The 13,816-nt window shown below is 41.7% G+C and overlaps 1 protein-coding gene across 2 annotated transcripts in view; it reads right to left on the minus strand.

Moving 5' to 3' along the window:
- Positions 1-13,816, minus strand: part of NAV2 (neuron navigator 2) — a 203,466-nt gene that overhangs the window by 126,742 nt on the left and 62,908 nt on the right. For both annotated transcript variants that reach the window (XM_041461855.1, XM_041461854.1), the window contains exon 4: positions 4,248-4,320. In XM_041461855.1, the coding sequence (XP_041317789.1) occupies positions 4,248-4,320 (73 nt within the window). The remainder of the gene's footprint in view (positions 1-4,247; positions 4,321-13,816) is intronic.

Consider the following 13,816-nt stretch of genomic DNA (forward strand, 5'->3'; position numbering starts at 1 on the left):
GACCATGCACTTAACCACTGTATCATAATTAATATGCCAGAGGGCAAATTCTTCCTTGCAGACAACCTTAATGTGCTGTGACTTAATTATTTAGCATGTTTCATTTCCTAAATTTAAAAAGTGAATTGAAAAAGCTACATCAAACAGCTGAACTTCTGCCTGTGTTGTACAGATAATTTGAACTAAAAGCTGACTGTTGCCCTGTGAGAAAGTAAGAAGAAAAGGACATGTGGTAAGACAGTGGCCAAGCACAAAGGAAAGAACCAGAATTTTCATTTGTTTCCAGTTCTGGCTGAAAGGTTGCTCTGAGTTTGTGAGGGACCCCACTCCATCCTTTACTCCCTCTCCCAGCTACAGTTCTGCTCACATCTTTGCTGTGTAAACACACTTCTGCTCCTAATCCTAAGCACTTTACCTAGCAGATCTGAGGCCCAAAGTTTAAAACTGTTCTTTCCCATTCTGTACCAGCTTCCAGCTCTGGTCTCCTTGTCTACCTGCACCTCAGTCTACTTTCCCTTCCCAGCCACTAATATAATTTACTTTCTTTCTGAAACCTGTCTCAACCCATGCCCATGTCTTCAGAGAATATTAGCCCTTCTCTAAGTGGCCCTGGTCATCACCCAGACCCAGGATATTCTTTTCCTCTCATACTTCTTGACTCAGTTTCCCCAGCTATTTTTTCTTCCCTGCAGCCTAGCCTGTCCATCACTGCTCTCTGCCACCACTGACACTCCAATCCCTTGTTTAAAGGATTACCATTCCCAGGGCCCTTCAGCAGCCATTTTCAGTCTTCCTTTGTTTTCTTGGCCAATTTTAATCTCTCCTTGAACAGTAGGGACCCAATTAATCCTGCCTGTTTTCCCTCTTCCCAGCCCACTCCTGCTCCCATGCAGTGCCATGTACAAACCCAGCATTCTCCCACTGCACCAGGCAGGTTCCTTCTCTAATCTGCGGGTTCTCTTCAATAATCTGTGTTTAGTTTAGGAGGACAGGGCTGGAAGTGGAACAGACACAAAATACAGCAGAACACAGTAAAAAGGATTTCCTTATTTCCAGCAAAGAACTCAAATTACCCATGGGAACTTTAAGGAAAGTAGCATCTAATCACAGCATAACTAAACAGATCTAGAGGCACTGGGAAGCTTAACTGCACAAATACATTCAGAGATAAAAGAAATTATCATGGACCTGCTTGTTTAAATTTAGCAAAGCTATATGCAAATGGAAACTGATTTCTATGTGAAGTGAGAGACAATTATAACAACAACGCACCTATGACAAGTTGCTGCCTGTTTTCTACTGCATTTAGAAGGGCAACCTGCTTTTGAACAAATAATCAAAAGAAGAACACTTTTAATGAATTAAAATAGTCTCTTCCCCTCTGGATTTGAAAAAAAAACCATTTTGAATCAGACTTTCAGCACCACTTCTGTTTCTTTTATCTTAAAAACTGAGGTCATTCTGGCAGTTCTACCTTGCACTTCATACAAAAAGGAGTATTTCAAAGACTGCTTCAGCCTCACTGCACTCTGCCCACCAGCAGAGTCTCAAATGCTTCCTGCTTCAAGTCCTCTCCAGCCCATGGTCAGCTCCAGTATCATATTGACTTAGATAAGGACAAGGATGTCACCCAGCCATTCTAAATGTGGAGCCAAAAATTACTGTCCTGGATACTGGAAACAAACACTCCAGACACTTGAAACTGGAATTTGGTTTTCATAGGAAACCTCACAAATCCACTCCTCGGAGATTTCCATCCTGGGATATCCCTGCTGGCACTTGTTTCCCCCACACCACTGCTCCAGGATGTGTTCAGCTGATCATTACCCAGCTTGTCTGTTACTCAAAAGATCTGCAGCTGCTTATATGTGATATCAGTTTGAGTTTCTAATGCACATTTATGTCCTCCAATATCTTCAATATCTTGAGAGCAAGGAGATATTGTGTGAAGGAGAGCCAGCTTCTCTGGGCAGCTGCAGTTCCAGGAGTCTAAAACAAGTCTAAGGGCAGGGGTGTAGAAAGACAGTTCAAAGAATGAACAATAAAAATTTGCAGCAAGAAGTGAAAAGAGATCTCCAGCTCTCCATAGTTTTCTTCAGTAACTAGGAATGGAGATTTTAGATTTTTAAGAATCTTTGAGAAGATTTTTAAGAATCTTTTTGCCTTCACATTTCCTGGGAAGGGGAGCCTCTAGCACAGCATGGTCATCCTGCATCTCCAATGCATAAATCCATCAAAATAGACTCTGTGTCAGTGACACGCACATATCAAAGCAGGATTTTTCAACACTGGAAGGATACACATGTGCAGTCCCAAATTATTTCAACATTTAGGAGTCATCCAAATTCCAGTTTTCAATCATTAACTTTCCTCCACAGTGAAGCTGCACTGTTGAAAAATACGTGCTCTTAACAAACCCAGGAGACTTCAGTGATTACTCCCATTTGGAAGCAATCACAACCTTTTCCTTCCTCTTAGATGAGGATCTGCCTGTGAAGTAAATAAAGTTATTTGCCGTTGACCTAGCAGGTCTTGCAACTTGCACAGAAACACTGGCTTGTTTGGTAACAACATTCCTCACTTTAAATGGTTCTGTGTTCCTCAACACAGTGCCGGAGCAACTAGAAAGAGAAACTCACTTTACTGTTGCATTCAAAGTCTTTCAACTTATTTTATAAAAATATATTCATTCCCTCCCCCTCTCTAGTTGTCACTTTCTTCCTTCAATGTTAGTAGTGGAGCCAGTAAATGCTCTCATTCATAGGCTGGCAGCAAACATTACTGGTCCCTTCTTAGCTTCCACGTGATTTAATACACTAATTCCTAGATAGTATAAAAGAAAGGCAGAAATCCCGAATCAGCGAAGCCATGGGCTAACATGTGTCCTGCTGGCCTGACTTGTGACTTGGCAGGAGAGCCGAGAGCATTAATCATGCTGTCCCTTCCCCAGCGTGAGCAACACCACGCTGCCAGCTCTGTACACCCAGGCAGTTTTCTCATCACAGACCTGCTATTTCACTTAGATTTTACCTTCTAGGAGACAGGTAAATAATGTGAAATGTATTTTTACCATATTTCCATGCTAAGATCAAAATTGGCCTTTACAACTGACTCAGCTGCATTTTCTTTTTAATAATTTCCCTGCAAACAAATTTTTTGCTGTTTGAAGTTTTAGCTCATGCTTTCTTTTCTTAACATGAGAATCCTTCTGATTACAACTGAGCAACTGAGGCACGTAATGCTGGCAGCACTTAGGTGGGCCATAGTAATGCTTCTCTTTGGAGGAAAATGTTTGTTATTGCTGTTCTAATCCAGCCTAAGAATACACCTAACATTTAGCCTCCTCTTCTGCTAGCTGTGGTGTACTCAGGTTAACACTAAATATCTGCTATTTTGCTGCAGCCTCGTCCTCCAAACTAAGTTTGTGAAGACACTCAGTCATCAAACGTAACTTTGAAGTCTCACCTGATGCCACACATTCAATTATTTGTTCTGCAAAGCTCTGATGGAGATGTCACATCATATATTCAGCTACTGAACCCAACTGCTTTTCCAGCATATTTAAATGTAAATGCAAGTGAAGGCTGGAGCTGAAGATGACAGAAATCTGTTTGATCTCTTAATAAGATAATAGTTAAACAGCTTCTGAGCCAACAGGTACCACGCATCCTGGCATAAAGGAACAGAGTTAACCTAGTTTGGTTTCAGAAAATGCTGATGCTCTTCAAAAGCAGAGTGATTAATTAAAGGTCAAAATGTCTTGTTTTGGTTTGGTTTGGCTCAAAACATTTGGATTTGATTGTTTTGTGCACTTAGAAACAGGAAAATATTTAAAATGAGAAGAAAGCAGGATAGTTGTTCAGGTAAGAGAATAATTGAAGAATAAGGAAATAATTTTTTTCTCTGAAAAGGCAAACAACTGACAGCAGTTCACTTATATCTGTAAAATATAAAGTGATCAATGTGCAAATTATAGAAGTGAGATAAGAAATTTCTGGTTTTAAACAGAAAATAGTAAAGAAATTACTGAATTCTAATTTGGTCTCATTCACTACTTTTACAAGTCAGCTGTGTAGAAATTAGATACATATTTTATCTACCTTTCACACGGAGATGGGAAAAAAGAAAAAAAAGATTGTCAGAAGTTTAAATTGACCTTATTAATTTTCCATTACACTCCATGCTCTAGTTGCAATCACAGGTAGTTCCTCATGTAAGATGAAATCACAAACAACCAATGGACTCACCTTCTGCTGACAGCCCCTGGATGTTAATCCCCTTAGCAGCCAAGAAACTCAGGCATGCATCTATGTTTTCAATCTGTTCAAGAACAAACAAAACAAGCAGATAAAAAGGAGACACAAAAAGAAAATGCATTGTAATAATTATTTCCTTCCATCTACTGCCACCCTTGAGTGCGCTCAGTCTTTGCACCCCATAAAAAAGTCCCTTTGCTCGTGATGCGGAAACCATAGTATGAAACCCTCTCAGTTACTGAGGTCCTAAATGGATTATTCCATTGATTATAAACTGACTGTTCCACGGGTCAGCGCTTTCTGTTATTTGCATTTGCATGAAGCAGGTTAACTCAAGCCCCAGTCACAACAGGTGATCGCTGCATTTCTTGCTAGAGGGTCAAGGATGCTCTGTGCCAGGATTCATAACCTACAACAAGTGTAACAAACACGAAACTGAAAATAAACATGGAGGCCATTTATTTGAGAAGGCAGATTGCCACTTGCTCCGAAGCTGACAGCTGGCAGAAGTTTCCAGCCACACCAGGAGTTGAATACAAAAGCCGTAACTGGAAACCGCAGCCGGAATCTGGAACGTGTTCCCTGGCGGCATTCCCCGCGAGTCAGGAACACCAGGCCACTCTGGGCACTCGCTGCGGCGCGTGTCCTGCCCTCACAGAGGCAGGACAATGGGAACAGCCTTCATGGGATAAAACCAACTTTCACCAGGTAGGGACTTGTGCACAGCAGGTCTGGCTGCCAGTACACAGCTCTGCTGCGATACACAGACTGGACTCAAACCCTACCTAAGAAAGTGAACTCCAGAGAGGCTGAACGAGTCAGGAATGTTTTCCACTCTATCTCAACATTACAGTAAGAATCTTGCAGTAGCATCACACCTGATTTCCCACCAAGCTCCCACTGAAGCTCTGCTGTCATAACCAGGAGATGCAGGGAGATGCCAGCCCCCACCCCAGACCAAAGCACCTCCATGCAAAAGCCTAAGCCTGGACACCTCGAGGGGCTGCAAGGAACATTTGAGGAAATACATTTGAGGTTTTGTGTGTGGTTACACAAAAAACTCTTGGATAATACTGTTGAGCCATTCTTTAATCTAACCATGGTACTCAGCAAGTGATAAAATAGAGTCTTTGTGTTTGAACATCTCTCAAACATTAATTTATTAATTCCTGAAACACTGCAACCAGACACTGCATCCACCATATGGATAAGGAAGGAGACAGACACCAAGCCCCACACTTGGACTCACACAACTATCTTTATTCTGTGAAGCATGGAGACATCAAAAGAAAACATGAAATATCCAGCCGCTCTGGCAGCTCCTGCCTGCCCTCAAAAAAATACACAACTGAGGGCTAAGACAGCATTTTAGAACTTGAGTTCTTAGCATCTGACCTCAGCTCCTTGTCCTTCTCAAAGTAATAAAAAAAGTACCAGGGAAGCTGCCAGGAAACCTCCCACATGGACTTCTCTCAGGGTACATTAATTTATTGTCTATAACTATAACAATAAAAACATTTTCTTCTATCTGGGGTGGAGGTTAAGTTATTGGCATTGCTGAACTGTGATTTCAACAATTAGAAACATTTTTATCAACCTCATTATACTTTGAGATATAATATAAAGTACACAAAGTATATAGTACACTTTGATTAAATTATATACTCCAAAACCCGGAGAGGTACCAAAGAATACATTTCCTGTATTGCTCAGATTTTAAGGCTTGGAGCAGGGTGCAGTTCAAAGGTTCATTTATCCACAGTTCAATATGATCCAACAGTCAATTGACCCATTTCCTTCTTCAGTACTCAACAACCCTTTCAAGTTTCCAACACGGCTGTTTTATTGAGGTGATTGGGGACTTGGCTGGAAAACCAAAGTTCACCTTTTCAAGAATAAACACCACATAAAAAGATCAATCCATTCCTACTACCAGCACTGAACAAGCTGCGTCATTCCAAGAACACTTTCAGACTTCCACAGACGTGGGTAGATGCATCCTCTCCAAATAAGCAGGTTAGTTACTAAAGATAAGCAATATCTCACCCTCACTCCAGATCTGCAGTAGCTCTCTCACTTCTGCTCTGCTTGCTTCTCTTCCCAGGCCCCTCATCTTTGCCTAAACTCTCTTTTAGGACAGAGTGAGCACAAGATTAAGATTTACATCTGGGTAGTGAGCTCCTCATCCATGTCCTCATTCTTGGTGCTATATAGCAATCTTTGGTGATGTCCTCATCTCATCCTCTTCAGATTCAGGGAGTCCCCTTTAAAATAATTCCATTTCTCCTATGGGATAACCCCCAGATTTTTTTAGCATTGTAGCCACTGGATTAAGGCAAATCACTCCCATCCTTAGACTGATGGATGACTCTCCATCACAGGTATCATAGGTTGAGCAACCTGGAACCTCACAGCCATACAAAAGGTCAGATGGAACTGCCTTGCCACACCAGTGGTAATGCCTGGCTAAAAGCTGTGAGAAACAGGGGCTCTTGGTGCTCTACTGGTATGGAAAACACCCTAATTTCATCAAGCATGACAAAACAAAGTGGGAGTAACAGGGATGTGCAAAGGTTACATTCAGAAAATAAAAACCTAGGATAAGATCCTGAGGGGATGTACAGCACTGCACATATGAGAAATTCACTAAAAGAATAAAGCTGAAAGATATAAAGCTGTCAATGACTGTCCAAGATTTCCACAGTATCTGTGATATTAACAACATTACATGGCAGCATGGCAGGAATGAGAGGAATTGGTTGGTTTTGAGGGAAAAATAGAGCTCGAAAAGGGAAACAGAAGGAAATTGGAGAAAATCCAAGAAGAAAGTGGAACACTGGACGTAGGACTGAAATTATGTAGTTGAAATTATTAAAATTTACTGCTGGTAAGAATTCAAGGTCCTTTCCACACAACAATGGCTGGCCTCAGTCAAGAACCCTGACTTGGCTGAATCAGTCTAATGCATCAGAAGTCATGTTGCTATTTGAAGAGATGACTTCCCACAATGCAACATGTCATGAATTTCACTCATAAAAGCTCCAAGGAAGAATTTCTGCCCTGGCCCCTGCTGTATGAACTATTAATAATAATACAAAAATATTGTTTTATGGAGAAAGATGACCCCAGTGTAGATAGGGCTGGAGATAGCAAGCTATGATAATTAGACCATTTAGACGTGCACAGGATAGAAGTGAAGTTTCTGGATAGATCTCAGCTAGATGGTAGGGAAAAACTCTTCCCTGTGAGGGTGGTGAGGCCCTGGCACAGAACTATGGCTGCTCCATCCCTGGAATTGTTCAAGGCCAGATTGGACAAGGCTTGGAGCAGCCTGGGATAGTGAAAGGTGTCCCTGCCCATGAACTGGAACTGGAACTGGAACTGGAACTGGAACAACTTTGAAGTCCCTTCCAACCCAAACCATTCTATGATTCTAAGCAAAACCCCACTGACCCTGCATCCTGGTGACTTCCAACACAAAGTACAGTTGCCTCCTTGCAATTACAGCATTCAGCAGCAAATTATCACCCAGATTCTACAGGTCCCTTTTCTGCGAAGTCCACATATTGCTTAAACCCTTTAAGTAGATGTGAAAGGACTGGATTTGCCAAAGGGGAGTGGATATTTTCTGTTTCACTGTGAGCTACAACTGATTTTTTGGCTGACAATTCTGATTCCTCATTTGCTTTGTCAGCAATGTTTAACGCAGCAGAAGCAAAGCAGGGAAAGATGGCAGCTTCCCCTGGCTACCCAAAACAGGGGAAAGCTGTGCAAAAGAAGGGAAACCAAGCACAGCCACCCACACTGATTATCTCACTCAGAAACATTACCTGGGTATCCAAAACTGAGCCTTATTAAACCTCCCAGACAAAATATTCAAATTAATTTGCAATTTTAGATTGCCACATTTAAACTATTTCAGGTGTAATCTACTATCAACGTGCTATCAGTCCCACATCCTTTTATGATGGGTATTTATTCTAAAATGTCCCTAAATGCCAACCAAGGACAGCTGAGCCCACATCAGAGGGGCTGGTAGCCTCTGGGATTCCTCCTCCTGCTTTCTTTTAATTAGGAGATTGTGAAAAAAAACCTCCAACAATGCTGTAAAATTAAATTTCTGCTCAGACATAACGTACCAAGTGTCATTAATCCTATTCTCATACTCAGAGAAGGAAAAGCTACCTGAAAACTTCCTCTTAACACGAATAACCTGACAAGGTGGGAACAGAAGGCATCATGGCTAAGTGCTATATGTGGAGAACTGTCCAAGACCAGATAATCACACAAGACTTTGTGCTTGTCATATAGCAGCAATTTCAATTTCTATTCTTGCCAGTGCTAGAGAAAACATGCCCTGGCCTGTATGAGCAGAACAGGATATGCCAGAAACTAATTAAAAAACAAACAAACACAAAAACCAAGCCAAAATATCTCCATCCTGCAGCCTATAAATGGAGACCCACAGGTGGGCACTGATGTGTTGAACATTGACTACATCAGACGAAAAGCTGAGTATGGACACAGCCTCCAGCCAAAGCTGTCTGTCCAACTCTGCCAAGTCAAATACACAAGGTAAAGGATAACTAGGGCTGCCACTGGCACAGACACGGATGTTTTTCTAAACAAAAGGCAGAATTAAACTTGTTGTAGGTTCCTTCACTTACAAACCAGGGGATGTTTCTCACATTGCGATGCAAGACCTCTGCTCCCAACTTTTGCAGTGATAAATGGGGAGTTTTGATAAGCATATCCAGAAAACCCACTTCTTATACTGAAACCAGTGCCTTCCATGTAGCCTGTGGCTCAATTTTATGTGCAGTATATTTTCAAAAGAAAAAAGAATTAATTCAGATGAAAGTTTTTAAGGCCTCACAAACCTTTATGCAATATTCCAGCAGACTTCACATACAGTGCAGAAACAAGGAAATAGCCTAAGAAACACAAGCTGTTCCGTAGGACAAAATTTAATCCTTGTCTGTATTTTTGAATAAGGCATTTATTCTCATATTTTTATATCCTAAAGTTTAGAAAGAGCCTTAAAATCTTAAGTCATTACATTGACAATCCTTAGAATCCTGGAGTTTTGGGGGAGGAAGGGCTCTTCATTCCAATAATATCTCATTTGCTCTATTTCCTAAATATAATTATATATAAAAAATACCAAAGCAGAACTGAAGATTCCATTTGTCCCAGAAGGATATAAATACCAACTCTTATTGCTCTAAAATAAATCTTCATTAGAGGTTATCCCATTCAAAATGCACCTTTTTAAAAAGAAAATAATACATTGCTCCCAGCGTTCATATGCTGCTCCTGACTACTTGGATAAAAACATCTCCCAAAATTAAGTTTCAGGATTTTGACAGAACTTGGTGGGCCACTTAAAATAAAAGACGTAATGGAAGGGCAAATGAAGCTAATCTGTATTCTGAAGCCAGGATGTGGCAGATATACCCACAGAAACAGAAATCTGCTCAAATATACATGAAGAGTTGAGTCTTCTCTTAAAATTGCCTTACTTTGGGTTTTTAAAGACAAGGAGAGTTTGGGCACTAGTCTAAGGCTGGCGAACCAGCCTAAGCCTCATCTCATGCATCCTCTTCTCTTTGACCCTGGTAAAACCTTTGCTATCCTGTGTTTGCAGCTCTTCCTGCGGAAATAATGGGACAAATATTCAACATTCACTCCCAACATGCCCAGTGTGAATAGAAATGAGGGCAGTAAACCCCACAGAGAAAACTGTGCTTCACACTGGCCAAAATTCCTAATGACAACAAAGAGCATCCAAGGGGCATGCTTGTATTGTGAATGGATTCAGGCCATCCAGGGCCACTCCCAAGGTTTGCCAAAGCTGATCTGCTCAGGGAGAGACACAATGGAGGGTTGTAGAAATGGTCCTGCTTTATTCAGCTTTCTTTCAGGTTTGTTTTTTCAGGTTTATTTATTCAAAACTGAAATTTTCCCACAGGGAAAAACAAAAGTAAAGAGCATTTTCTTTGAAAAATATTCCTGGAAATATTATTTTTTTATTAGCTCTTCAGAATCAGACCTTTGAGAAGTTAAAACGGAAAATTTGTGAATAATTTGAAACCTTGAGATGTTCTAAATTATGATTAAGCAACAACAAGCTCAACTTTGCAAAACAAGTATGAACAAAGAATCCTGCCTCTGGAGAATCCTTAATTTAGGATACAGATGAAACTCTCTTGACAATATTTTAGCACATACCACAGTAACTGTATTTCTTGGCACTGAATCTCTGTTCCTGTGTAACTGAGAAGAGGAAAAGGTGGGGAGAAGCCATGGCTGTGCTCAATAAACCCATAACTGGGACAGTAGTGACTCTAACGGATGCATTATTTCCTCCTTCCCTGGCTGCTCATGGAAGACCCTTTTCTATCTGGGGCTCCCAGGCTACAAGTTATGTTCTGTGCAACTGGGAAAAGGGGGAATGGCTTTAAACTGAGAGAGAGCAGGTTTAGATTAGAGATTAGGAAGAAATCCTTCGCTGTGAGTGTGGTGAGGCCCTGGCACAGGTTACTCAGAAAAGCTGTGGCTGCCTCATCCCTTGCAGTGTCCAAGGCCAGGCTGGATGGGGCTTGGAGCCACCTGGGATAGTGGAAGGTGTCCCTGCCCGTGGCAGGGGGGTTGGAACCAGGTGGTCTACACAATATCTTCCAACCCAAGTAATTTCATGATTCTATGATTCAATCTAAAATGACACCAATATCTAGCAAAGGTGGACTTCTTCCTAAAACATCCTTGAAATTTACATAAACCAACATTTTCCAGAGTGCACAAATGCTCAAAAGGAAGGACTGACACCAACACCACTCAGTGCACCAAGTGCTGTCTGCTCTCTGTCCTCCAACACCATCTCAGATATTGAAGGCTGTGTATCAGTAACTTGAACTTGCGGCAGGAATCCAGAATTTAATGAAACTTGTTCAGAAAGAACCTCCTGCAATGCAGTAGCTGACAGTTGTTCATTTCCAAAAAAGGTCCCTGGGCAGGGAGCTGCAGCCAGAGCCCGTTCCCAGGTGCTGTGCTCCCTCCCCACTGGCATTTCTGTGTCTGCAGCCCTGGGGCTCTCGGCCTCACCTGTTCCCAAGGGATTTCTTGCAGTGCCACCAACACATACCTGCCCCCTCTTTCCTTGCACCTGGATAACATCTCCTCCTGAAATTCCCCTGCATAACTGCTCAGAACAAGTGCAATAATGTAAAAATAGCTCTGCACAAAAACCAGAAGAATAAAATGCTCTAGATATGCACTACCATCAAGGAACAGCTAAATAAAATAACCATTATCAGCCAGTTACAGCGTATCAGCAATGGCTGCAAATGAAAGATCTGTGACAAGACACAGAGACAAAAAGTTTATTTCTCTGGACTGTTTAATTCTTTGTAACAGCTATGATCTGTTTACACAGATATTCCACAGTGAAGAGCTTATCACTGCATCTCCTGTAAAAGAAATACCCAGCCAGGAGAAGTAATTTCCATACAAACAATCTTAATTCTTATAGCACCAAGCTGAAGGAGAATAATAAATTAATTTTTACTTCTACCTGTCCTCAAATCAACCAAACTTTTTCTTCTTAGTTAGAAAAGGTTCTCATCCATGATTTCACAGTTTTCCCCATTTATGCCACGCATAATAAGAAGCTGTGTGTTTGCAAAGTATTGCATAAAAGGTATATTTATGTAGCAATTTTATATCAGCAATGGTCATGGCAGAAAATTATGTTAATGGTGCTTCTAGACTTTGGTGTAGATGTAAATATATAAGTGGAAGCTACAGACACCTCCATATACACATGTGGAATGACCCTGGCCCCTCAATCCATTTGCTGTTTCATGAACACAGGGTGGGCAGAACCACAGGTATTCACAATGCAGTAATTCCATTTAACTGTGACGTAAATTATCAAACAGAATCTAATTCTGCCTTTATACTGAAGCTCATATATTGCATTTTTTAGATAAAAATTACTCTGTTGCTCTTTATTTAACCTCACACTGTTTCAGAGACAGATGTTGTACAAATGAGAGCAGCCCACTGGGACCACGAAGGTGATTCTTTGTGGGACTGAGAGTGTCAGCAGCAATGTCTCCAAAGGTGTAGGGTGTGTCACCCTACACACCCATCCAGCACAGGAGGCACACACTGCCTTGTCACCCATCTCTGCAACAGGAAGAGTTCTGGAAGCCATCCCTTCCTGTAATGAAACAAATCTGTTTGGTGACACTGCCATGCCTCATGGCAGGGAGATGTACATATTGGTCCTTCCTGATCAGTATTCCATTTATCCGGTTATTTTCTATGTAGGATGATGGGGGGGCCCAGTGGGGGCTTGTGGTTTTATTTGGACTGCAAGCTCTGCAGCACAGAAAGCTCTGATCCAACCATGCCTGTCTCACTGATTACCATGCACAAATGGGAAGCATGGCAGCATAACAACAGTCTGGGTATTTGGAAAAAAACAGAGATAGCAAAATCAATCTTATCTTGGAGCAAGAGTCATATAAACGGAGGCTGACGGACAGCTAAGTACAAGAAACCTGGCAGATCTTCTCTGTAGTAAATCATTCTTGTCTACATCACAACGTGGGTTCATACATGACCAACAGAAACCCTGAGAGCTTAAAGAAAATTCTTTTAACCTTCCGGAACTTGCTGTTTGGCCACGTCCCTGCACGGGCAGTCACAGCAGCTGAGCTGGTGTCTGTCACTGGCCAGGCTGGCACAGCACTGGGGGATGTCTTCCCCCTCAGATGACCTTCAGCTGGGTGGAACTGCACCACAGGTTAGGGCCAGAAGACACCCATCTGTTACCATGGTAGCATCAAACCAGATTAAATTTCCAAACATATGCTCCTGGTAAATTACAAGCTCCCCAGGCAAAGTGGGGGAAGGCTCAGATGATGTGACAGCTCCCTTTAATACATTTGCTCAGCCTTGGAGTTGGATTACTTGAAAATACACAGCTATATTTAACTCCTGGGATACATTTCCAAAAATCCTATGCTAGGAATTCACAGCAAAAAAACATGCTTGTGATGCTTTTGATCTTCCAGCAGGGCTGCTCCCCTGAATTAGCAGCACATGCCCCAGCAGCAGAGCCCTCCTTGGCTTTGGGACTCAGGGAGGCTGAAGCAACAGCCTGGCAGATTTATTGCACCTTCCTATGGCAATGTTTGGACAACACTGGCTGGATAAAACTGCTCAAACCTTTTAGAGGAGCAGGTTAAAGTGGGTGCCTGCTCTCGAAGAGCAGAGACAGAATTATTTTCCATGAGAAAACAAGCAACAAATATTTTTTTTTTTTTAAATACAACAGCTATTTTTAGTTATTTGTACATAAAACAGCAGCTCCCTCCCTCAGTGGATATTATGCACACAGAGAGAGCTGCTCGGGTCATGCAGATGGTTTCAGCTCATATTATTCCTTCCAACCATGAATGTGTGAGCCCAGCTATCTCCTGTAAGTATGAGCCACATCATGGCAGCACTCACACCCATTACATCAATTCATTAAAGTGCTCTTCAGAAAA

The sequence above is a fragment of the Pyrgilauda ruficollis genome, unplaced genomic scaffold (assembly GCF_017590135.1).
Source record: "Pyrgilauda ruficollis isolate IOZ18807 unplaced genomic scaffold, ASM1759013v1 scaffold156, whole genome shotgun sequence".
Taxonomy (NCBI): Eukaryota; Metazoa; Chordata; class Aves; order Passeriformes; family Passeridae; genus Pyrgilauda; species Pyrgilauda ruficollis.